General features: G+C 40.6%; 1 protein-coding gene across 4 annotated transcripts in view; it reads right to left on the bottom strand.

Moving 5' to 3' along the window:
- The window catches only part of bol (boule homolog, RNA binding protein), a 31,385-nt gene extending 5,398 nt beyond the window's left edge, over nucleotides 1–25,987 (bottom strand). Inside the window, exons 1-7 of one of the 4 annotated variants that reach the window (XM_070285278.1) lie at nucleotides 25,488–25,987; nucleotides 6,984–7,448; nucleotides 5,992–6,145; nucleotides 1,232–1,291; nucleotides 772–889; nucleotides 409–500; nucleotides 166–199 (exon numbers count right to left, since the gene is read on the bottom strand). In XM_070285278.1, the coding sequence (XP_070141379.1) occupies nucleotides 166–199; nucleotides 409–500; nucleotides 772–889; nucleotides 1,232–1,291; nucleotides 5,992–6,145; nucleotides 6,984–7,105 (580 nt within the window). In that variant the 5' untranslated portion in view covers nucleotides 7,106–7,448; nucleotides 25,488–25,987. The remainder of the gene's footprint in view (nucleotides 1–165; nucleotides 200–408; nucleotides 501–771; nucleotides 890–1,231; nucleotides 1,292–5,991; nucleotides 6,146–6,983; nucleotides 7,449–25,487) is intronic. The other 3 variants (XM_017172700.3, XM_070285279.1, XM_070285277.1) reach the window with 3 other exon arrangements.
- Between the last annotated feature and the right edge of the window lie 95 nt (nucleotides 25,988–26,082).

Genomic DNA, 26,082 nt, shown 5'->3' with positions numbered 1-26,082 from the left:
AGTTGTTGGTGGTTGGTTGGTGGTTGGTGGTTGTGGTGGTGCGCCAAGAATAAAATGAAAGAAAAGAAAGCAAATACCGATAATGTGTAGGCTCTACGACAAACGACAAAAATACCAGCGAGAGATACTAAATACTTTTGAGAAGCTGGCTTTAGCTCAACTCACCTTGGTAATTCTGAGGCCAAATGGTGGGTACATTCTGCAAAATTAGAGGGTATTTTTTTTATAATGTATTAATATTTAATATTAAAATTAATAAAGAGTTGCTTTCAAAATAATAGCACTTGGAAATCGTACTTTATGTGCACGAAACTGGTTTAGGAATTTGGACTTTACGATATTCTTATTTAATATATTACTGTCTTAGTGCTTTTATTTTCAACTTTATAATCTTTATTTCAAACTCACCATTGGCACACTGTAGTACTGATAGAATGGCTGATATTGCATGGCTGATGGTGGGTAGATTGTGGGAACTCCAGCGGCTGTAAAGTCAGTAACTAGGTTTGGTTAATTGTTTCCCAATTTGATGGTTGTTGTTGGTGGTGTTGGTGTTTTTGTTGTTGTTTTTTTGGTGTTGATGAAGTATACATATTTTTTTTTGTCGAATAGAAAGAGAGTAATGAAATACAAAGAAAAGAAAAACAAATGTCAATAAAACCAAGTGAAACTCAGATAAACGATGAAGACCCCATCAGCGCAAGGAGAGATTATATATAAGTAGTATATATATATATATATATATATATGCATTGGAAGCAACTGCCTCACCTGGCGGATAAACGGCGGCAGCGAACTGATCCATCGGTATATTGCTAATCGGTGCCGGCGGCGTGGTGGTATAGTAGACGGCTCCGTTTGTGGCCACAATCGATTGCAGAGGATTGGGCTGAAATGATTGGATTTATTATATTTTGAATATATATTGAAAATGATAAATTAATGACATAAAAATAATTATCAAAATAATCGAAAGGATACAAATCGATTCTTTTACTTTTATCGATTGTCAGTTCTAAAGTAGATCGATAAACATCGATTTTTTTTATATTTAAATAATTTAATACAAACAAATACGATAAGAGCAAATTTTACAAACTGCAGAAATTTCTTCCGAGTAGATCTGTAACAAGTATCGATTATAGAAGTATAGTTTTTAAGAAAATCGATTTTTATCCTTTTTCAATATCGAAGTTTAACAATCTAAATTAAAAAACTAAGAGCTACTCACCTGTTTTTTAATGGCCGGTGCAATGTTTAGTTTGCGATCGCGTAGTACCACGCACTCGCCCTGTTTTCGATGGCCAGCGACAGCAATGAAAGATAGATAGAGGAAGAAAGCATAAATGGGGGAGCATTAATATCGATATATTGCACTATCAACACACAAGCCGAACGAAGAAATTCAAATTCAAATCGAACGCAGCAGCATCAAAAATTCTCAAAAAATAGTTAAAAATTAATGCGCAACGCTTTTGGTTTTATTTTGTGTCTTTTTTTTTTTTTTTTTAATTATTATATATCTTCTGTTCGTTTTTATTTTTGCTTTTTATGGCACGGCCATGGCTAAGAGAGAGAGAAACACGTGCCAAGGCAAAATACCATTACCAAAGTTATATGTATATATGTATATATTATATATAGGTGTATGTGTTTATATTGTGGTGTGTGTGTGTGTTTAAATTAAGTAAGGTTTATTACAAAATGTCATGTACATATGTTGCATAAAAAGAGATCTGCTGTTTTTGCTGTGGGTTTTTAATTTGGCTTCAAAAGCAATTTCAATCGCCAACGTATTGTTTCTCTTTTTTTGTTTTGTTTTGTTTTTATATTTTGTTTAATTCATTTTCCATTTTGCGCGGCACAAAAATCAACAACATGTTTATTTTAATCAACAAACAATAACACATAAAAATTCATTAACCAGAATAATAAACTCATTTAAATAAGTTTAATATAAAAGAAATTAACTGGAATGGCACAAAAGCATTTAAAGAACAAATTGAATTTTGGAAAATAAAGCTCGCTTTGTCATGTCGTTTCTTCTCTCGTCTCGTGTATAGCTACTGGATGACAATTAAATCAATTTAATACAGAAAAACCAATTAGAACTGTGAAATGTAACACCAACACCAAGGTAAATATATATTAAAATAAACAGGGTTTTGTCAGAGAGAAGGAATGAAGAGAGATTAACCCCAATTTTGGCCCAGAAAATTTGAGAGCTCAGGAATCCCTTTGAAAAGGTAATCGCATTCTTTACTTTTTTTGCCCATTAAAAATGCATTTAGAATCTCTTCGACCCTATAAATCAGCCAATTTACATTTAATACCTTATTCAGGCAAGAAACTACTGCTACTAAGAGAGCCTGCCTCTCTGCCAGTTCATCTTTAATTGCCAATTAGTCCCGCCTGATACCCTTGTGATTTGCGCTTGAAATGCATGAAAAGGACATGGCTCCACAAAGAGATAAGCCTGGACGACTCCTTGCAGGGAGGAGGCTTGGGATTGGGTACTAGGAACTGCGGGGTGACCTCTCTTGGCAACGGTAATAACCATTAACCTAAGCAAATGTTTGCGGGCCAAGGAGACGCTACTTTGACGTTATATAAAAAAAAAAAAAAAACTAACTGGAGGAAGAAGGGCAAAAAAATGTGGAAAATGAAAATGAAAAGAAAAGCTTGGAGGCTTGGAAAACCTGAGCCGTCGCCGTGGCCGCTGTCGCCTTTGCCGCGCGTATCCTTTTCTGACCGCCGCTGGGCAAACATTCTTTTCATTTATGTTCGAGTTGGCCGCCCTCGAGCCATCGTCCTCGGCTAGCGACATAAGGATAAGGGCCATAACAAAGGGCCAACGGTTGAGAAAGTAAACTAAAGATGAAACGTATGGCAAGGAGGCAAGAAACCCCTTCTTGCATCCCCTCTGTTACCCTTAAACACTTTTCTTCTTGTCTTGACTGAATTTAATTAAGAATCCTTTTGGTGGCTGGCTTTTACGGTGGCCTTTTGTTTCAGCCTCCCCGCACAAAAAGGACAACAACACACAGGCTACCGCAGCTACTGCTGCCAGGTCCACTCTAAAATGATTTAAAATTGAATGAGAATGAGAATGAGCCTGCTTTCCTTTACTCCTGGAGTGGAGGAGTAGGCAAATCTCATACATTCGAAATGTGCGTTTCGAGTTTATTTTCGGGCACCAAATTTGCTCTAATCTAGATGTATTTTTATTTGTGTTGCGTAATTATGCATGTATGAGGTGACGATGGGTATGGTTGTGGCAATGGTATTGGTATTGGTATTGGTATCAGGGGATTGAGATTAGTTTTTGCCATCATAAAAACATATACACACGAGATTAGTATTCGCAGCTGGAGGGGACTGATGACGGTACTGATGTGGAATATATATATACATATATGGGATAGTGGCTGCTGTGGCTTTTGATGAGTTCGTGGTCGAAAAACTCCCCAAAACTAAATGCGAAACTTTTCTAAATGAAATTTAATTAGTGTAATGTGTGTCTCCTCTTTTGGATCTGGGCGCGTGTGTGTGTGTAAATTAAAACTTGGTTAAACGTTGCCAGGGACTTGTCGTTGTTATATTGTTGTTGATGCTGTGCCCATTTCAGCTTTTGCCTTTTGCATAGAGTGTGGTCGTTGTTATCCTTGTTCTGCCGCCGGGCATTATACTTGCTCGTCGTTCTTGTTCTGCTCCTGCTCCTGCTACGGCTGCTGCTCTCCCTTTGCATTTCACAAGGACACTCGTGGCCCAGACTCTGTGAGCAAGTAGTGGAACAACAACGAGCAACGAGAACGACAACAATGCATATTAATGACGAGCGGCAAAAGTTTTTCACTTAATATGCCACCGAGCACAGGGCGGATGCTTCAGAGACTACATATATACAGAGGGTAAAAAGTAAACGAGAATTTTCCCTGAAATGGGTAAAAGTTGCATCACTTGGCGGCTGGCGACTGGCGGCCATCCCGCCATCCAGTGGTTATGCAATAATTATAATCAATTAGTATGCCAAAACGAAATATGGCAGACAAGTTCATTTTGTAATGAGCCACCTTGGAGGGTAAGCTGTTTATGGAGCTAACAGAACACCTAGCCCAGATCTTGACCCTATATAGACGGGTTACAAGCCTCTATTACTACACAGGGAAAATAGTTTAGAACGTAATAGTAAATGCAGAGATATGAATCTATAGTTTTTTGAGACTATAATTCCCAAGTGATTTTAGCATTTCCTTAGAGAAAATAAATTTTAAGGCCTAGTAAATGAATCAGTAATAAGAACTAATAAAACTGTTGGCCTTTTACCCAGTTTGGTAGTATGAAGTTGCACATTAACAGTCATTTTCCAGTTCTGAGACTATAATTATCAACTAATTCTAGCTGCTGTTTTAGGAAGCTAGCTAAACTATTAACAAGCCTTCTGACACTATAATTCTCAAGTAGTTTTAGAGGTTCAAATAAGGAAAACCTATTTATAACGTTACTTATATTGGGACTTTTAGACCAGGAATAACCACTTTTTCCATGTATATTTTGGGGACATGTCTCTTACAAAATTTTAAAAATTATTTAGCGTAAGGCGAAATAAAATGGCACATTAGTAATAAGATTCTTTTTTCTCGGTGTACCTTTTCTCGAGGTGAAAGAGCGTGGGCTGCTCTGGGGAGCAGGTGATTGGACTGCCAACTTTGGGATTTTAGAGAGAGAGACATATACTATTCCCCAGGAACTTGTACGCCGCACTTACTTTACTTGCTGGGTGGTTTCTTTTTGAATTATTGCAATTTGAATTGGATTATTATTTATTACTGCTGCTGCGCTGCTTCGTTAATTATATTCCACAATCGGGAAAAATGTGCAATACACAATCGATTCGATCGAAAAATCAGCAAATTAGGCGAAACGGAAAAGATGTGCCAACAATGCAACTCTTACACGAAAATGGAAATCAAAATGGAACTCAAGACTGGATCAAACGAATTAAGGCAACAAGGCAACGCACTAAGGTATTGTCTATATATATATAGTCTAGTCTATATAATGTCTATGGAGACCGTGCTCCAAAAACGGAGCCAAAAGAGCAAAGACGCTAATTGTTTAATTGATTGCATAAAATGAGCATTAAAAACGGTGCAACGAACTCAACATTGTTTGCATTTGCATTTGATTTTGGTTTTTTATTTACTTTTTGTTTTTTGCTTAACGCTTAACGGGCAATAGGTTGTGTGTAGTGTGTGTTTGTGGTGTATGTGTGTGTGGGATCAAAGAAATATGGAAAATAATGCTGCCTACGCTGGGGGATATATAGTATATATTAATGTGGTTTATATAACTGGGTGAGTGTAAGGTGTATGTATACATGAGTGTAGTGTATTTGGTGGCAATGAAACGATATAAGGAACGCAACGGAATCGAATGTAACGTAACGTAATGGCAACGCAACGGAAATGTAACGTAACTCGGAAACGTAAACTCAACAAAAACGCAATAAGAAGAAATTTATAAAAGAACAAAGTGCCGTCCGTACCTAAGGCGGTACATCTGATCATCTTATATATCATATTTCATATCATCATATTTCGCCAAAAGGCGACTCTATATATCGTAAGAGGTATTTTCCCCCCGCGGGGAGTGTTGGTAGTAGTAGTAGTAGTAGTACTTAGTAGTAGTATCAGTAGTAGTAGGAGGAACCGACATCTCATAGTAGGTAGTACTTGTGTGTGATGGGTCAGGTAATGCCCTAAAAGATCGGAGCACAATTTATAGTTGTGTGTTGGATATACATATACGATATGCTGCTGTAGGGTACTCTCCCGAGAAGGGTTTTTAAAATGATTCAAGGTTCGTTGGTTCGCTGGCTTCATCGGGTTTCGAAATCATAATACTGACGCGGTCTTAATTTTCTTTGGTTTTTTTGTTTTTAACGTTCAACAGGCGACATTAGCAACAGGTCAAAGGACTGGTACTTACATCTGCTTGCAGTCTTTGCGCCTCCTGCTCCGTTTCGAATGTGACGAACCCATAGCCCTTGCTCACGCCGGCACGGTCCACGATGATCTTGGTGCTCTTAACCGTGCCATAGGCGCTGAAGACGCGGGTCAAATCTGCCTCGGTGGTGTCGCCACTAAAAGTGGGGAAGGAGGAAAGAGATTGGTTATTATAATATATAAATAAGTAATCCAAGAAGTGTAAGAAAATAGCCTTTTACTAATTACAGAGCTTCTTTTCAATACCAAAAACAGTTTCCTGAATTACACCTTGACCTGTATTGGGAAATCAACACTCTCCGAAGGACTACTTCTATGAATTCTAGGCTTTATAGAAGTAAATTCTGCTTAAACAACGTCTGAAACCTTTGTAAGTGTACCACCAATTCCGTGGCAGAAAGGTTTCTATGAATTCTTTGTTTTTAAAGCCTTCCCTGATAATGAACCATTACTATTAACCCTACTGCTGCTTTTCCTTGCTGGATACATAAATCTATCTAAGAACCATGGAAATTGGCCTGCAATTAGGTCATTTCCCCTTTTATTTTCACGTTTAAAGAGTTACTCCCAAGTCAAAGGCAATTTCCTTGAAAAGTTCCTGGATTAACAATGCTTAAACAATGTCTGAAACCTTTGTAAGTGTACCACCAATTCCGTGGCAGGAAGGTTTCTATGAATTCTCTGTTTTTAAAGCCTTACAATACAGAACTTCCACTGAAACAATGCAGAAACGTATTTACATTAACATTAAAGATAAATCTGCATCTACTTCCCAGATAAAGAACCATTACTATTAACCCTAATGCTGCTTTTCCCTGCTGGATACATAAATCTAGCTAAAAACCATGGAAATTGGCCTGCAATTAGGGGTCATTTCCCCTTTTATTTGCACGTTTAAAGAGTTACTCCCAAGTCAAAGGCAATTTCCTTGAAAAGTTCCTGGATTAAAAACGACCTGTTTTTTGACCCACTCACCTGATGCCGCCCACAAAGATACGGTTGGGTATAAGTGTGCCGTATTTGGGCGCCGCCAGTGGCGCTTCCAACGCTCCAGCGGGCTGTGCCGTTGGAGGTGGCGCTGCCGCTATCTTGTGCATCTCTGCGGGTGTCGTCTCCAGACGAAAGTTGGCGGCTCCGAAGGGCAGAATCTTGAGGCTGTTACTGGAGACGGGGGTGCGCGCTGGCCAAAAAATGATGTTAGCTACTCGCCGGTCGCTGATAGCTACTCGCTGATCGCTGCTTGCCTCTCGGTTCTCGTTGATCTCGTGGCGGCGTGGTATCTTTATCTTTGCTCGGGATCGGTATTTGCGGCGTATCGGTTCTGGATCGGAACGGATCGGATGGCTGACTATTAGGCGGCTGAGGTTATAGAATAGGTTTCCACTGCTTTATTTGTGGCACGCATTTATACAGTTGTTAGCGCTGCTTCTGGCTCGAGATCTGAAAGAAGGATTTAGTTGAAATAGAAAATTAGTTGCGCTCATTAATAAGCCATTAAAATAATCAGCCACATGGCCAGCAAAACAAAAGAGACAAACGACAACGTCGACGAAGACGAAGACGAACGTTTGAATCTCGGGAAAGGAAAATGAGAGAGAAAAAAAGCAAAGAATTGCCCCCTACATTTCGAAACGAATCTATTTCTGGCACAGCCGACATATGTCACACGAGGAAAACTCGACGCATACACACAGAAAACTAGCAGAGGTAGTCGGGCACCATGTGTGCACCATAAATTCACCTTCAGAAGCGGCGGCGAGACAACTAAATAGCACAGAGAGTTTAATTTTAAAAGCAGCAGCACATAGTAGCAGCAGCAGCAGCAGCACACAGCACATAGTAGCAGCAGCAGCAATATCGCAGCAACAGCACAGCCGCAGTAGCAGCAGCAGCAACAATAAACTTGCCTTGTCAACAAGGCGGTTTGAAAAAGTTTTTTTTTTGGCCCACACTAGGGGCAAGATGTGCAGGCACAGGAAAAAATTAATAACTAGGGTATTTTTTAAATATATTTATTATAGGAATTTCATGTTTTATTTAATTTATATTTTTTGTGCAAATTATTCACGTGGAAGTTTGAGCTTACTGCCGGTGGTAGCTTACCATTTTTATGCCAATTAATTTCAATTAAATTGCATTCCTTTAGTGAAACATATTTATTTAAGGTATTTAGGTTTCTGAGAGTTTGGTATTCCCTTTAAATTATTTTTAATTTAACACAATATGAAACACCAACGAATTTCAAATCAAATTAATAAGAATATGTAAGAAATTACTGAATAAAACGATTTATATACCCCAGGATAATAAAGAATGAAATATATAGTTTTTATTATGTTTTATAGACCATATATGTATATTAATAATTATATATTAAATAAATTCAGAAAGCAAGGATTATAATTCTAGAGCAGCAAACAAGAGACCCAAGATTGAAGGGACACCATTAGATTGGTACATGTTTGCATGTTTGCTGAGTAGCAAATTACTTGTTTAATGGGGTCTTAATTTAATCTCTTTGTACATTGGCTGAATATTGGTACTGGCAAGGTAAGAAATAATGTTATTAAATGACAAAGTCGCTTTGAATTATTGATTTAAATGAATTCCCAAGAAGCTATTTTTCTAGGAAAGCTGAAAAATCTATATTTTCAATTGGAAATAATCTGGGACATACATATATTTCCACACGACATTGAAGTTTTTAATTTAATAATTTCAGATATATTTTTTAGCAGTGCTAAAAATCCTATATTCTAGTTCTTCAATTTCCCCCTTATTTCTTTCTCTGTGCCTCCCGAATATAAAACGTGTTTCTAAGGCCTGCTTTTAAATCCATTATTATGCCGATCAAGGAAACTTCAACATGCACTAATTTGAGTTCGAGTCCGGAATACATTCTCAGCCTTCGTCAAACATTTTGATGTATTTGATGTGTTTGGAATGGAGATGGGGGAGATGTGTGTTGTGTTAGATGATGTTTGCATGTTCTGGGCGTCGCATGTTTGCTGGCCACTGCCGGCACTTAACGATATAGTATATTCGTATGCCGGCGGTGTTTGTATTTGTACACATATCCCTACTATATCCGAATCGGTATCTGAATTCGTATCATCGATGATGGGGCGACGCGCTCCATTGCCCACTGCTGGTTGCTTATCATTTAACATTTATCTGGACCTTCCTCCGCCCGCCTTTTGAAGAGACAACAACTGTCCGGCAATGGACGCGGACGCGAACGTGTACGTGTGCGATTGGCTCACATAGCAATGGAAACATAATTAAATTTTCATTAACAATGAAAATGTCAAAATTGTTTGCGTTCCTCCGCTGAAGTTGTGCTATGCGAGGCATTTCAATTGTACCGAGCGAGCGGGCGACCTGATCGATTTAAAGATATATAAACATATATATACGGACGTATGCAGGGACGTGGGTATGGCGGATGCATGTATGAGATATCTATTTAATGGACGGTGTGGGAAAGTTGTTGCCAACACGTGATTATGGCTCCATTTCGACCCATTTTCCGCTATCTCGAACAAATAAATTAACCGAAATATAAGTGCTTGGTATAAATCAAGGCAATAAATTCACTCTTTTGGCCAAATTAAAGCTAAAAGTATAAATAGGAAAAAGCCAAATAACAGATATATCTTCCGCTCATTAAAACGCGTCACAGTTTTCCAAAATGCAAAATATAAAAATCACACAAATTGGAATATTTTTAGATGCGAGAAAAACAAAATCGTTTTCTTCATTTACTCGAATGACGTTGGCATAAAATGGAATATAAATACTTATATGCCCGGCAGATTTTCCATCTCTTCCACATGTATATATAAATGTGTTTTTTTTGCTTAATAGAAAATTGTGAAAAACTAAAAGCTTTGCCATCATAGATTCTCTAGGCTCTCGGGCGGATGTGGTGGATGGCCAGCCAGCAGCAGCATAAAGTGGGTGAGGCTAAAGCTGATTTGCCGATGGGCCAAGTGCCCCTGACATGATTCAGGAAAAGCCAAGACGGGTGGCGGAGAAGGAGGACTGGCTATGAAATGAGTGCTCATGATTTATGTCCGCCTCTTAATTATTTACAGTATTATGAAATTATTTTTGAGAACTTTATTCCCGGGCATTAGCAAAATTGATGATGCCACCAGCTACTACTTACTCGTAGTAAAATGGCGACAAAGAGAGAATACCGAGCAGGTCGAGCTGAATTATTAAAATGTTCATTACTCGGCCCTGGCAACTTGGCAGAGAGAACTACGGGAAATGCGGAAAAGCCACGGCAACAGCAGCAGCAGCAGCAGCAACAACAACAACAGAGGTCAGCCGGAAAATCACACAGTCAGCGCCAGAGTAAAGCTAGTGTTCCGGGGCGATATCAATGGAATTTAATCAACAGCAGCAGCAGCAGAAGCCAGCTCAAAAACTCCCACACACAATAACCCAGCATTACTGCACCCCTTACCTACACCACCCACAACAACTGTCAGTCAGTCATTCCGTCACTCAGCCATTTTGAGGTGCTCGTTCTCGTACTCAACAATATTGCAAAATTCCACGTGCGAAAATTGCGCGAGTAATGCCAATGGAAACGAGAGAACTGCCAGGGAATTTTATATTCGCCAAAAAAGAGGGTAAAGAGTTGCCAGAGTTACGACTATGCAATTGCTCACTGATATCATCCCAACTAGTATGTATCTGTATCTAGGGGAAACGGCAAACAATGAAACATCCCAAGAATTTAATATCCCCCCGGGAGAAACAGTAGATGCGTGTATAATTGCAAAATGTTTTAGCCACAGGGATGGATGGTGGCAAATAAACCACAAATATGACAGTGAATTGTCCAGGAAACGGATAACAGTGTGATTTGATTAAAGGGAATAAATTTAAGGGTAATTATAAAGCCAGAAATACGAGATATAAAGATAATATAGTACTCATTTCTGTAGTGCCTGACCCAAATAAAATTCTAAAAATATTTATAAATAAACACCTAATTACATTTAATATCTACCGTCAGAGATAGAATAACCCAGGAAAGTTCCCACAACACATAGTGATTCATTGTTTCACGAGCTTAATTGACAAATAATCCCTCAATTCGTTTACAATTTGCAGTTCCCTATATTCAACCGATATCACTGGCATTAAAAAAACATTCCGGATTTTTTCACTTTCGTGTCCATTTTTGGCACATTTCGAGCGTAACTTGGGCAATTAGGGCAATGCAATTAGTGAGCGCCAAACTATTGAATAACCAGACGCTTCAAGTCGGAAAAGTCCGTAGAAAACTGGCAAGGGGGAGAGAGTGAGGGAAAAGGGGTATAGAGTGAAAAAGGGGCCAGAGTGGGCGTAAAGCATTTGCTGAAGAGAGTGCAAGTTTGACCTATAAAATGGCAACGTGGGCGCGCTTCACTTGGCACAGATACGAGAAACCAGTGGCAGCAGCAAAAAAAAAATATGTAAAAGAAAAAAAAAAGGAAATGAAGCCAACGCACAGCTGTGGCCAGGGAAAGTGCTGAAGCTAGGAAGGGAAAGGCGAGGAAAACCCGAAACAGGAACCCAAACCGGAAGGACGGAAGGAAGTACCGTGGGCTAAAGGACCTCCCAAAGGCGTAAGCACTATTTTAAAACTAAACAGCCCACACGAGACAGTCACAGTCAAGAAACCAAAGACTACAAGACACCAGGATACCCAAGATGGAAGGTAACTGGATTCTCCTAGCAGGAATTCACTGTAGTATCTATTTTTGTTCTTGCATGCACACACCTGCATCCTTGTGTGTGTCCTTGCCAAAAACAATAAAGAGCACACCCAAGGCGAGCGATAAACGCTGACACACAGAAGGCGAAGAAGAGAAACAGGACGATATGCGCCTGGCAGTATGCTGCACAAAATATAGAGCAAACACGGGGGGAAAAAAAGTCGAAGAAAAGGTTTATAAATAAATAAAGTAAAAAATATATTTATAATTTAAAAAATTTCAAAGGATGCTGGTAAATAAAGGTTTGTTATCTCCTAATATTTAAGAAAGTATTCAAAACCAGCTTATTTGGGATATTTGCCATGATAAATTATTAAAACCAGGACCAAATTTCTTCCCGTGCAAAAGGAGAGAAATGACAGACGAGGATGCAGGACAAATCCGTTGGCTCACCAGGTGCGGACTAGCTCCCGTATCCTCAGTTGGCCAGATAAGCGTATCCAAGTCACATAAGGACAATTAGCCAGCGCAGGCTCAAAGAGTTTAAGAGGGCATAACTGCCGGCGACGGGGGACTTCACTCCATGGGGTTTGGGGTGGAGGTCGTTGGAAAAAGGCAAAAAGCAAAAAGGGAGAGAAAACCCGAGGAAATCATGTTGATGGCTGAGGCATGACGATGACGTTAAAGCGTACGTGTTGGTGAATAACTTAAAAAGAAAGTCAGTGGGTAAAGATGAACTGGCAGAGGGGGGGAAGCAGGAGCCGGAGATGGGCGCTCTCTTTTTGGGTGGCCCTCCCAGTGGGTGGGCAAAAGCAAAGGTCAATTGGAGTTGCGGTGCTAAAACTTTCGTGGAGGAGGCGGCGGCGAAAGAGCAAGAGTCAGGGGCCGGGGCCAAGTCAAGTGTAAAGCGAGAAAGCGCAAAAATGGCACAACCAAACACACACACACACATACAGGACCGTGGATGCACTGACTGACAGTGCGCCGGAAGTGGAAGCGCACACCCCCTACACCACCCTCCTCACCTGAAAACTGAGAAGGCAAGCAAGGAGAAAAAAAAAAGAAAACTGTGCTGGCTGCCTTTCGCCTACATGTTATACAATCCTTGAGTGAGGCGAGGACGAAGCTTTTGGGTGTCAGTCAAGTGAAAGGAAATTGTAGCACATCAGGGCGGTAGGAATAAGGCATGAGGAGCAGGACTCGGCGAGGATGGGCCAGACAAACCAACAGACAAACATCATCATCGTCATCATCATGGCAGAGGCTCGGCGGTGGCGGCCTCAGCAGCTAAATTGATGGCCTGCCATCAGGGTATCCATCGTACATCCCACATCCCTTATCGGCCCCCTGCTCCTGCTCCTCCTGCATGTATGTACGTATGTATATGTGGCACACAAAAATCCATAATCCTCGCCAGAAGCTGAAGGAGCAAAAGGGAAACGCCAAAGCCAAACTACAAAAGCGCGAGCACAAATTGCCACTGTGTCAGTAAATCCACTCACACATATGTGCATACATATTCATTTCCCACCCCCTACATACATATAAATATATATATATAGTATATATATTTGCAAAGCCAAAAACTTGTGTGAGAAACAATGAAACTTTTCTGCAACTTCTTGTATTTGTGTTGGTTTTATTTCTGGCCTCTGTCCAATATTTGGCCATGAGTCGCAGTAACTTTAAGTCGCTCGGAATTAATTTCAAGCAAATATATACATAAAATCCATCTAACTCATCGTTGCATCTACTCACACACCCCTCACATCCATGTGTATGTGTGTGTGTGATTGCGTGTGGTGTGGAAAAAGTTTCCGTTTGAAGCATTTCGGTCGGTTGGATGATTTATTGCCACTTCAGCAAGGGGGACAACGCTGCGTATGAGCAATGACTGATCCTTTTTTACCCCCCGCAAAACCTCACCAAGCCCTCCCTCTGCGATGCGGATTATTGTCTATGCTGACAAAGGATTTAAGCGGAATTTGATACAGCCAGGACAACGCTGAACCGAAGCCATCCATTAAATGCTACGGCAAATTAAGTCATTAAAAAACAATTTTTGAACCAGTCAGAAGAGAGCTTGTCGCCGGGGGAGAACAGGGGGCGTATACGCAATCTACTGAAGACGAGAAGCAGGTGGAACTGCCAAAAAATAAATATGCAAATTCGGCGCTTTCCAACTGGAGACGGCCATAAAAATGCAATCACACAAAAAGCAAAAAAGAAAAGCCCAAGGAAACGTAAAAGCCAAAGGCGGCCAACAAATAAAAAAAAAAGTGAAAAGAAATGACGTAAAAGTGTGACTCAAAAGAAGGTGGGGGGGGAGGGTTTTCGAGGGGGTTTGCTGGGTGTTCTCAGACTTTGTGTGCGAGTGTGTGTATAGTTGGGGGTGTGAAGAGGCTGCCAACTATTTCTGTAGACGCAGCTGCCTGAACGGCTGGTGCTACTGCAGCTACTGCTGGTGCTGCCTTTGTTGCCATCTTTTGCCTAGGCCAAAAGCATAAAATTAAAATGCGAAAATGCAGACAATGGGTCGACCGAAAGAGATGGCATTATGGTATAGAAGAAACACACTGAAAACTATATTAAAAAACTTATAATAACCTTTGCAAGGGTATAAGAAACAGGCATCCTTGATTAAAATCATTAAAAAGTAACTAAAAAAAACTATGGTGGCTTGAAGCCTTGAGTTAAATAATCTCTAGTTTCCTCTTAATTTTTTTAACTGCAACTTTGCTAAATGTGTACGCGAATCTATGAGTAGTACTCGCGCCTCTGTATTTCTATGTAAACGTGAAAAAAGCGCAGCTGAGCTCACGTCAAAGGCGGCTCCTCCTCCTGCAGGCTGCAGGCTTCTGCTTTTTGTTGGTCTCTTGCCTTCACTTCAATCATTCCGTTTGAGAACATCCATCCATATGCATATGTGCATCTGCATCTGCATACTCGTACTGTTGTACCTGAATCAGAATGTATCTGTAGCTGTGTGGCTGTATCTGTATCTGCATGTGCAGCTGTCGCTGCTTGAAATATGCGCGACCAACATTTTCGCTTTTGTCTTTAATTTTTGGCAACGTTTTTGGCCCAAATTGCGTCTTAAATTCGTTCTCGTCTCCCTCTCTCTCACTCGCTCTCGACCCAGTTAAGGGAAAGGCAACAAAAGACGGTTGGCGTTGGGCGGGTTAAACTAATTTGTCTAGAGTTATGCAAATGAGATACAGCTTAGAGATATGAGAGAATACCTAAAATATCTGAGGGATGCGATGCACGCACAACCATTGGCATTTGCACCCACACAAATGTGCATTTCCTCTCAAGTTAATGAAATATTTCAACTTGCCAACTCGCATAAAACACTGATGTGTATCTTTGTAGCTCTTGTGTGTGCTGCCATGCTTATTATTATCATTATTATTAAGATATTTTTGGCCTAACTACATACTTGTACTTTGCCAAGAGCTAAAAGGGGCGACGACAAGCAACGAGATTTTCCCCAAGGGGAATTTAACAATCAAAATTTTGAACAGCGTGAAATGAACTCAATTAGCAGCTGCCTAATATCATCAAGTTGTAAACAAAACAGGCGAGACGGCACCCAATTAGCCATTTGAGAACAGGAAATCCATTCAAATGAAGGGTTGAGTAAACAAATAATATCTTTAATCACTTTCCCCCCCCCACTTAAGATTCCTCCTACCTAAAATTATTACTATTTGATGGGTTCTGTAATCGATAAATAAGCTCTCTGCCAAAACTTGGTTGCAATTGCCATTTAAAAGTGTAAAGTTCGGCATTGCCCATGGGTTTTTGGCCAAGTTCTCACATTAGCCAAGTGGAAACTTTTGTCAGGTGGCGCAAACTCAATTTCCATATGCACCATGCATCTGTATCTGTGACTCGGTATCTGTATCTGGCTATCTCCATATCTGTGTGCATATCCGCTGGCAGTGGGCAGCGACAAACGATTTGAGAACCGTGAAAATATGCAGATAACTAATATTAACTTTTTGTTCAAATGCATCATGAATGAAGCGTGGAAACGGAATAGTTGTAAATACAAAAAAAAAAATGGGGGGGAAAACGAGCTCGTTAGATGAGTGAGTGAATGAATGAATGAATGGGGAGAGAACCCAACTCAACGACTTGATCGACTCGCTTCAATGCAGCTAGCTAGCTCCGAGTTTCGAGTCCGAGCCATATGCAAAAAGCTGAAATAATTGCCCCAAAAGAGACCCGCATTTACAGAAAGAGAGATGGAGAGAGAGAGAGAGGGAGGAGGGAAAAATCGGTGAAAAATTGGGAGCAGTGCGTGCAGCAGTCCGGTTCTATTTATGGCCACACTTTTCAAAATCCCAAAACGAATGGCGGCCATAAAAGCCGCACGCAGTTGACCCACACGGCGGCGACGGGGCCTCGGCCCTCTTAGCATATGGATTATTCAGGTGGGTGTGTCGTCGCCCGTCTGTGGCTCTCGCATCTGTATCCATGTATCTATGTATCTACTAGTCGTAGCTGTACTCTGTTCTGGGGTTTTGTTGCGGTCCAAATGGCCAGCGCCACGCTAGAGTGCAAGTTTGGTTACCGTTTGGTGACCATTTTGCATGTGGGCTAAGCAACGCATCGAACCCAGACCTAAGCTTGAACCCAAAAAAAAAAAACCCCGAAGCCTGAAAAACCCCCTAAAAAGGTTTTATTTTACACAGAAAGAAATTGTTTAACGGGGGAATTAATAATATTAACAAATAGCATTTCAATGTCATGTTAAAATGTAATTTAGATCGTAGATTGTTATCTGATAAATGTATCTTATAAATAATATCTTTTTAAATATCATTTTACATCTCTTAAAAAGATTTAATTTATTGTCATTTTAATATATTTTAATGTTATCGTAAAACTGCAGTTTATGTCGGCAAAAAAATATAATATACATTTAGCTCAAACTACAAAAATCCGAAACTACTGAGATTTGAAAAGAATAAAGGCTTATGTCCATTTTGATCTTTCCTCTAGGGGGTAAAGTTTACCTCTAGCTAGGACTATCAGATTTTATGCCGAATAAGCATTCATATCTTGGTTCTATGTGTAATCTGGGATGGTTTCACGCATAGCGGGGGATTTAGTTTGATTCGTGAAAAGTCAAAGCTTAAAGGCATTTCCTCGCCTTGTTTCCCTTTGACACAGATTTTCTTTATGGCCTTAACCCACCCTTAGCCACACACACGAGTCCCTGCCTCTCCCCCTACCTCCCTCATTTCTCTTTTCCGATTTAGACTTGAACTTTGACTGGGTTTGCGAGTTTCTTGGCAGTCAGACATAGCCAGTCATAGCTATAGCTGCTATATAGCCAGCGAATCGTTTCGATAACAGAGAGAGAGAGAGCAAAAGCAGAGCCTGGCGGGCATTATATCTTTTTATTGCCAACGGCAGCAGCCGCCGTCATATGGAGGCGTGTTCCCGCCCCCTTTGGAAAATTCAACACCCGCCCCCCGACCGCTCACAGAACAGCTGTCGCCAACGACGGCGGCAAATTTTCGTTTCGTTTCGCCATTTTTGTATCTTTAGCGAGAAAATTAAATGAAAACATACTATATAAGCAAAGTACTTTAGCTCTTTTGGCATGCGTGCGTTGTCGCTTATAAAGAAAAATCTCTCGAGAAACGAGAAGCGAGCAGAGGATTCACTTGTTGTAGCCTAGGCGACACAAAAAGTACAGAAACGAGAGCAAAAGGCACGGGAAATGAATATTGAAGAGCGGCGCGCATTATAATTTTAGATTTATGTACAGGGTGTCCCTGTCCCTGTGACTGTCGTTGTGCCCCCCTTACTACTAGTACTACAACGTGGAGCAGCACAGGCCGGGAGGATATGAAAGTCAGAGTGGCCCCGCCGGAGGGAATACTTATTTATATTTATGTAAGCCGAAAAGGCAGCGGGGCTGCCAAAATAAGAATTACGGCATTGAAAGCTTAAAGCAGTGCTCGAGGGCAGGAAGCTGGATCAAGGAGTAGGACCGACTCCCCCGCGACCTTTGACGGGTAGCTGCTATTCGAAAAATGTCTTCGAGCGGAATATCTAATTTGAAAAATATGCACAAATCTACACAGCGGAAAAGCGAAAATTTATAAGTGGCAGAAAGGGATTTTTCATATAAAAAAGACTATAAAGTTAGCGCTGTTTTAAGTACATTTTTAAACCAAAAATAATTAAGCAAAGGTTTAAAACTTCTGGTTAATAAAAGTTGAACTGTCAGAATGCCATAAAAACTAATTTTTTTAGTCATATTTCGACGAAAAACGTGTCGTAAGCATTACAAAATACATATAATACCAGTTAATATTGTTTTTTAATATTTATTACAAAAAATATGCTAATTTAAAAGCTTTAATTTTCTCAATAAAAATATCACTATATTTTCCTGTAAAGGAAAACGATGGGCACCCTCTAAGCTAAATGTGCGAGGAAAAGTCTCTATCCCCAGGCGACACTTCCCATTGGTTCGAGTTTTCTTTGTCGCCTGTTTTATTTTATTTCTGTTTTATTTTTTCCTGTTTTTTTTTCCCGTTCTCAGCAACTTATTAGATTTGTCTAAAGAGATACTCGCCGCCGCCGACGCCGTCGCGTGGGTTATTTCGAAACCGATGGCTGGCATTTTTCACAGTTCTTTATGCGACTTTTTGATTCCCGAACATTTCATCAACAGAATGCAACTAAAAATACATTAAGTGTATAGGAAAAGCGAACTGAATTTTACCTTTTTTTTATTTTCTTTTGTCTTTGCAGCCAGATAAATCAAGTTTAAAACTTTCCGCTCGTTGTGGTTTTCCTCGTTTTGATTTCCGATTCACTTTTTTTTTAGTGGGTTGCTCTAGCTTTTGCTTTTATTTATTTTATTTTTTTGTTCAAACTTAACAAGTGGCTAAACGATTAGCCGCGTTTAAAGATATATTAGCACCTGCGCTCTATAAAATATTTCAACATTATTTGATTAATTTTGCATAATTTCATTTTTGTGGCACTTTTCGATCTCTTTCCTATCTCTCTCGTGTCTCGAATGGAAGTTTTCAATTAGAGCAACTAGAGTGCAAGGCCTTTTATTTTCTGGGTTTGGATTTTTGCTGGGTTGTTTGGTCCATCGTTTATTCACTCATCAAATGGCAGTCAAAAAGGCAAAAACCAGGGAAAAATTTGAATAAACAAATTTCCCTAGCTTTCCCTGCCGCACATGTGTGTGAATGGGGGTTATCTACGAAGGGAAGGGGGTTGGTAATGGACGAAGGGTTGGAACTAGTGCTAGTGCGGCTGCTGCTGCTGGCTGCCAGGCTCCTGTTTTTGTTGTTGTTTATGGCCATTACGTATACGCAACGTGTGCGAAAAAGGCTACACGAGGTCTGGTGGGGGTTGGAAAACGATAGCGGAAGCGAGGTGGGGGTGTAAATAAGAGCGAGAGAGAGATTCGGTGATACCGTTGTGACTATTTGGTGAAGGTGGAAAGGGAACAGAGAAGGAGGTAAGAGGAAGGCATAAAGGAAAGCAGACCAGGGGCGTAGAGAAACAGAAGTACACAGTTAAAAGGAGGGGGGTTAAAAAAAAGGTGGAAAGGATCGCTGGTTGTGTGGGAGGCTTTTGCTTTGGTATATACACAAAAAATACGGCCAAAATTCCAACGCAACCCTCGACCCCCCTTTCGTAATAAAAACAACAACAAAACAACGCTTGTATGTCACGCATAAAAAACACATTCTTCTCGGCCTCCTTTTTTTCTTTTGGCCATAATAATAATTTGTTTTTCTGGCGAAAAATCCAAACAACAAGGGGCCGGGACTTGTGTGTGAGCCCAAAATCAAGTACGTTCTCACACACGATTTTCCCTGCATATATACATGTATATATATAAAAAGTATATAAGTTCATGTGTGGAGTTGTAGTATTATAACTTTTATTGTGACTCCACTCATGCCTCGTTTTCGGCCCCAAATACTAGTTGTTCGTTGACTTTTGTCCGCGGACGGCACTTAAAAATTGTTTCTTGTTTTGTTTTTACTTTATTTTTGTGTTTTTATGGCTTTTTTGGCGAAAAAAACGCAGTTTAAAAATATAGCCTAAGAGGAACAGAGAAAAAGAGAGACAGGGAGAGAGAGGAGAACAGGCGATGTGGTAACTGTTAATTGTTGTTGCAGTAGAACGCATGAAAAACTGGCACACATACACACAATGAGAGACACATACAAACACAGCTCGCTGACTGCGACGCGTTATAAAATGTAGAACTTTTTTCCGCTTTTTTTTATTTATTTTTATTTTTGTTTGTTGGTTAGTTAACGCGACGAACCCGAGAGTGTATTTTGGCCGAAAAGCGTTGAGAGCGGTTTTCTGACTTTGTGGAAACCCGAAATCAAAATCGAATTCGAGAAGTGTTGCAATCTCAGCGACGGTAGAACAACGACTCAGCCCCAATCGACGAACGTTTCCCGATTTGGGGGCCCGGGCCCCCAGCTGCGCAGTCAGCGCCGGCAGCGGCAGCGACCGAGGCAGCGAGAGAGAGAGGGAGCATAACAAAGAGTCACGTTCTCTTCGAGCTGTTTTACTCGCTCTTAGGAACGCGATTCGAGGGATGCAATAATGATGCACGTGCGTTGTGTTATGTGTGCGTGTTGTGTTGCGTGGGTGTATGTGTGTGTTTGGAAAAAGATTACAATAAACACATTTTAGCAATATTACATATTTGGCCTATTTATTAAACCCCACCGCCCGCTCACACACACATGCATACAATAAGTTTGATTCCCCTTACCTTATCCCCCACTCTCCCACTCTCTCGAGATTAGAGTTGTTGACGCTTTGGAAAGAGACAGCGACGGCGACGACGACTGCGACGCAGCTGTACAGTGATCTAATAACGGTTAAGGTTGCGATTATCTGATTGGATTCCATCGCTCAGTTTGCATCGGCAAATGCCAATTCAATATGCGAAGAGAATGGAAAACTATGTGGGAAGCTACGAAGCAGCAGCACAACATGTGCATGTATGTATTTAACAAATGTACATGTCACTATAACAAAGTTTTCTTTATTGATTTTATTTTCCTATATATTTTTTTTATTTAGATGTAAAAGAAGGCATCACTTTATGTTAAATATTTAAGATTATAATATAAAAACATAACTAAATCTATGGTTTTAAATTACCTATGTACATTAGAATCTTGTTTTTATTTTTCACTTACAAAGGTGGGTCTCATAAATCACTGATGTTTTAAGATCCCTTAAAAAATATATACGAAATTATGCTATTAAATTTTAGAAGTGACTTATTCTTTTTGTTTTTGACTTCCATTTTCCAAAGTTTAAATTGAAATATGTTTTTGGGTAGATTTTACGAAAATGTTGCCTACGAAGTTTTTAATGATAAATTCAATTTTAAAACATTTAAAGCACTTAAACAAATGCTTTAATTACAAGTAGTATTGTAGGTCTTATAAATTTGAATGGGCAATCCCCCAAAGTGGTAATAAATCCATTGACTCCGATTTGGAAGCAATTTAGAAACTACTATGGGCTAATACCGCGCTTGTTCGAATTCCGGGACCAGTGAGGCGTGGTCGGCGACACCTAGTTCTTGGGCTTTGGGACTAATTAACCGTATTCCGCGCGTTCTAACTGCCGAAACTAACCCCATTGTCATTCATATGAGTTAAAAGGCAGTGTGCGGAGCGCTGCTGGCAGAGGCAGCGACAGCGACGGCGACGGCGGGCGGCAATACAGCGACGCCGGCGTTTTGGCTGGGCAAGCAAACACAGTTATGTTTCGTTACGTTTCGTATTCGGGCCTGTTTTTTGTTGTTGTTTTATTCTGATTCTTTACTTATTGTGCAATGATCCGTGGCAACTTAATTGCTTTTCGTTTGGGTTTTTGGCTACAGCAAAACGTGCGTTCTGCTCCGTATTTTTTGTTGTTGTATGTGTACATTTTGTGCTTCCAACTTTTCTGCTTTTCAGTTTTCAGTTCTCTTTGCGCTACGCTGCACTTCAAATGCTCGATTGTTGTCTATCAAAAACAGTAGAGAACCTTCCCCCAGTCCCCCCCCCCCCTGCCCATTCCCCTGCCACTGCCACTAGTACTCGGTGCTCGGCACTCAGCCCACTTTGTCATTGTGGGAGGACGCATAAATAACGCCGCTGATAAAAAATGGGCGAAGGGCGAATCTAAAGCTCGTAATTATGGCCAGTCAGCCAGCCAGCTAGCTAGCTTTTTTTTTCATTTTTTATCAGCTCTCACTTACATAAGAAAAATCAAAAGGAAAAGACAGAAAGCGGGAAAAACACGTTGTCGGAAAATTGGCCTGGGAGCCCCCCCTTGCGTCTGTTTGTGAAGTTGGAAAATTTGAATTTCATCAGCAAAGACAGCGGGCAAAACAATCACGATAATTAAATTGAGTTCACTGATGCGTATACTTAACATTAAATGCAAAGGCAAATCCAAAGGCAGTCAAAACCAAACGCAAACTCATCTCAAAGCAACAACAACGAAATAAAGAAAGGAAATCAGCAACAAAAACTGCTTTAAAATGTACGAAAAAGCAAGAACCTTCAACTGCCAGGGGTTTCTCTGTATATATTTTTTTTTGGTTTGGGAGGATGTACTTGTTAGAAGCGGAACAAAAAAATTATATAGGTTAGCGCGCGCTAGCCTTCGCATCCCTATCCCAATTGGAACTCGGGCTACATACACGGCTCCCAGAGAGTCGGAAGAGAGCGCAAAGAGAGGCGGAGAGAGAGAATGCCAACTTAGTTTGGGGCATGCAAATATGTGGGGCGACCGCCCACTTTTCCACACGCTTTTCCCACCCACATTTTAACCAACAAAAATGTCAGCAAAGAAAATGAAATATTTTTGAGTAGATACTCTTGCAAAAATAATACACACAAAAAAACAAACTAAAAACTAAGTTAGAAAAGAAAATAATTTAAATAACTAAATTAATTATTACCATTTTCTCAATTAAAGCTTAAATAAAAGCACTTATGTATGTACATAAATTGATTAATAATACTCTTTGGTATACAAAAATAACTTACATTTGGAAAAATGGAATGATAACAGTTCACAATAAGAATGGAAAGAGATATTATTAAATTAACTTGAATGTTCAAAACAAAATATTCATAAAAGTAATATCTTATCATAAAAATTATGATAGAGAACTTCTACAAAATTGCCTTCCCTTGGCTTTTGTCCAAGGAAAATCAAATTAAATTACCTATACTTAACGTTATCAATTTAATGGGCCAAGTTTTCGGGAATTCCCTCTTGGGGGTTGGTCAAATCGGCCGACAAAGTTGGCATGCCCCGATCCCCGAACCCCCAATAGCAGCGAAAAAGGGAAGGCCAAAAAATCAAAGCCACTTTTTTCGCTCTTAAGTGCAAAAATCAAACAACCAACAACCCCCCAAAGCGCTGTGCTCTCTTGACTTTGTTTCTGTCTCTCTCGCGAGAATCGCATCTTAGATCTCTCGGAAATCTCTTCCCCAATCACGTCGGCAGCAGCGTCTCTCATCGCCGCTCTTCGTGTGCATTATTTATTGCTCTTATACAGGCTGCCGAATGCTGACGATGACGAAGGTCCCACCGCCCACCGCCCACCATTTCCTCTCGGTTCTCTCGCTTTCGCCCTCGACGTGTCGGGTGCTGCTGCTCTACCTCTCCCGTTCGCGCACTCCCTCGTTTCGGGCCCAGTTAACTAGTAAACCAGCAACCTATAATGGAGCCTCTTCCGTGTTGTTATCCCTATCCCCAATTTCCCCCAAAAACACGCAGAGAAAATGTAATCTAAAATGAAATCGCGAGAAGTTTTTGCTGCAGATGTGGAGGTGGAAATTCTTAGATACATTAGGCATTATTTGTATGTTTAATACATTTGATTTAAAAATATGTACAAATGTATCTGACCACGAATACCTCAAAATTACTATTTTGAAATATGGGTATTTTATTTATGCATATGATGTACGAATTTCACAAGAGAATGTATAAAAGAAAAGGTTTATACACGAAGATTTTCTATTTGTTCTTTTACATTTTATTCGCAACAAATTCTAATAAAACATTTGTTCACATAATATATTTTCAAGAGTATTGTGACACTTAGTAAAGAAGACAATAATGGAGTCGCCGCAAGGCTTTTATTTTCTCTGTATGCTTTTCTTAGTTTTCCCATTTGTTCTATCCCCCTTTTTCGCATCCTGGAAAATGAGCACCAGCTGGCGGCTGACACACTTCACCCCTTGCTCCACCGCTCTTTTGTTTATTTCTGTGTGTGCCTCGTGCCGTGGCTGGTTGTATAATAAATAACTTTGAAATAAATCAAATCGGATCCTGGCGCGATGGACACATGTTAAATGGACCGGGAAATGTAAGCGGGAGCATCGGAGTCGTCATTTTGGATTTTACTGGGTCAAAATCAACAAGAGCAGCGCTGGCTGTGTTGGGGCTACATATGCCGTGGCAGCGGCGACCTTAAAACGCATTAGCAGCCGCTGTCGGCCGAGTCGTAATAATTTTATTAGCAAACATCAGAAATACATGGGCATAAAAAACGCCGCTAAGCTGGGGCAAAAGCTGAGCCGAAAGAGGCAAGAAGCTGAAATAAAAGCGACTACGATTTTGAAAGGTGTTGGCTTTTTCAGAAGTTCAGTTGTATGTATTAGCGTCGTTGTCGACTGAGCTGGGAAAGGGGTCGGAGGGGTTGCGTCAAGTGCAGGCGGGCTCAAGGTAAAAGCACCGCAGCCACTGTCGACGTCGCAGTCAGCGTCGCTGCAACGCTAACGTTTTCCGAGTGCAAGATCAAGTAAAGTGAGTGGCCGAAAAATAAGAGAGCGCAAGAGAGAGCCAAAGCAGTAGGGCCGTCTAAATCGACCTAGAGATACTTATTAATTCTTAAGGTATAAACATTTTATTTTATAAATTGGCAACTGACCCGACGAATATTATTAATATTAACCTAAGCCACATTCTATTCCCTCATATCTCAGGCTGATTTTTACAAGTCTAGCTATAACTATTGATGGGTACTTCAGTTAATTCAGTTAATTTTTCATTTAAGTATCCCATCATACCCCATCTATTTAAAGGGTATTTAAGGTGGCCGCGCGGGTGACAATCAGACAAACACTACACCTCTCCTTCTAACACTCAGTGCAGCACAACACCTTCCACCCTCTCGCTCGCTCGCATGCAGTAGGGGCCAATTTTTTTTTAGGCATTTCTGGAGGCGATGCTGTTTAGGCCGCTTTAGTCAAGTGGTGACAGCGACGGCAGCCGACAAACGGCGACGGCGACTGCGACTGAGGTAGCGGCAGAGATCGAGGCAGAGACTAGACTAGCAGCGACTAGTTAAAAAGAACAAATTGACTAAGCATGAAACACGTTTTAGACAGAGGTTTTAGCCAGACTAGCAGCTCGGATCGGAATTGGAATCGTAATCGGAGTTGATGTTGGCAAGAGCGGGATGGCGAGTGACACACTGACCCAATTCCGTGTTTCGATTTTCTGGTTTTTCTTAAGAATACACGTTTTCCGCTGAACGAAAGAGGAAGGGAGAGAGAGCAAGAGAGAGCGAGAGGAGCACAAACACACACGTGTTCGAAACGAGTTGCAACGGCCAAGAATTTTCGCCTGGCATTTTTCAATTTCCCTGCGAGTGACATTTCCCCCCGCTCTCACTCTCTCTCTGGCTCGCTCGCTCTTTACGTGATAAACTCACCGTTAACTGAAGTCCTCTTCAGAGACTTCCGATTGGCCGTTGTTGTTGTTTTCGCTGCTCCTTTGGACGCTTACGTTGCTGGATGCGTTACGTTGCCGCTTACGTTCAGATACCGTTTACAGTTGTAGGAATTGCAATGCCGAATTTACCGATTACGTGATGGCACAGGCATATAAATACAATACGCTGTATATTTACTCAATGCTGAACAAGAACAAGAACTAGATGACCAAGACGAATGGGACTACGATGCGGTTGGATTTTGGATGAAACACGGTAGAGATACTATATCTTTAGTTGTTTTTCTAGCTTTTATTGCTTCTATTTAAACGATTTTTTGATGCTCCTCGATATTTGGTGGTGTTTTTCCTTGTTGGTTTATTGTTGTGTTCCGATTTATTTTTATGAGAATTTGACTTATTTTACACTAGAGAACTTACTTCCTACGAATCACAATTAGAAATGAGTGTGAGGCGGTGACCGTTGGGAAAGTTCACTTTTAGAGTGAAAAACTACGCGCCGTCTACTGGGGCACCGAAAAATACACCGAAAAACACAAAACTAGCACTGCTTCGGCTGTGTTGCCTTGTGGTTG

This window comes from Drosophila kikkawai, chromosome 3L (assembly GCF_030179895.1).
Source record: "Drosophila kikkawai strain 14028-0561.14 chromosome 3L, DkikHiC1v2, whole genome shotgun sequence".
Lineage (NCBI taxonomy): Eukaryota > Metazoa > Arthropoda > Insecta > Diptera > Drosophilidae > Drosophila > Drosophila kikkawai.
Note: the sequence above shows the minus strand (reverse complement) of the source record. Positions and strands in the feature narration are given on the sequence as shown.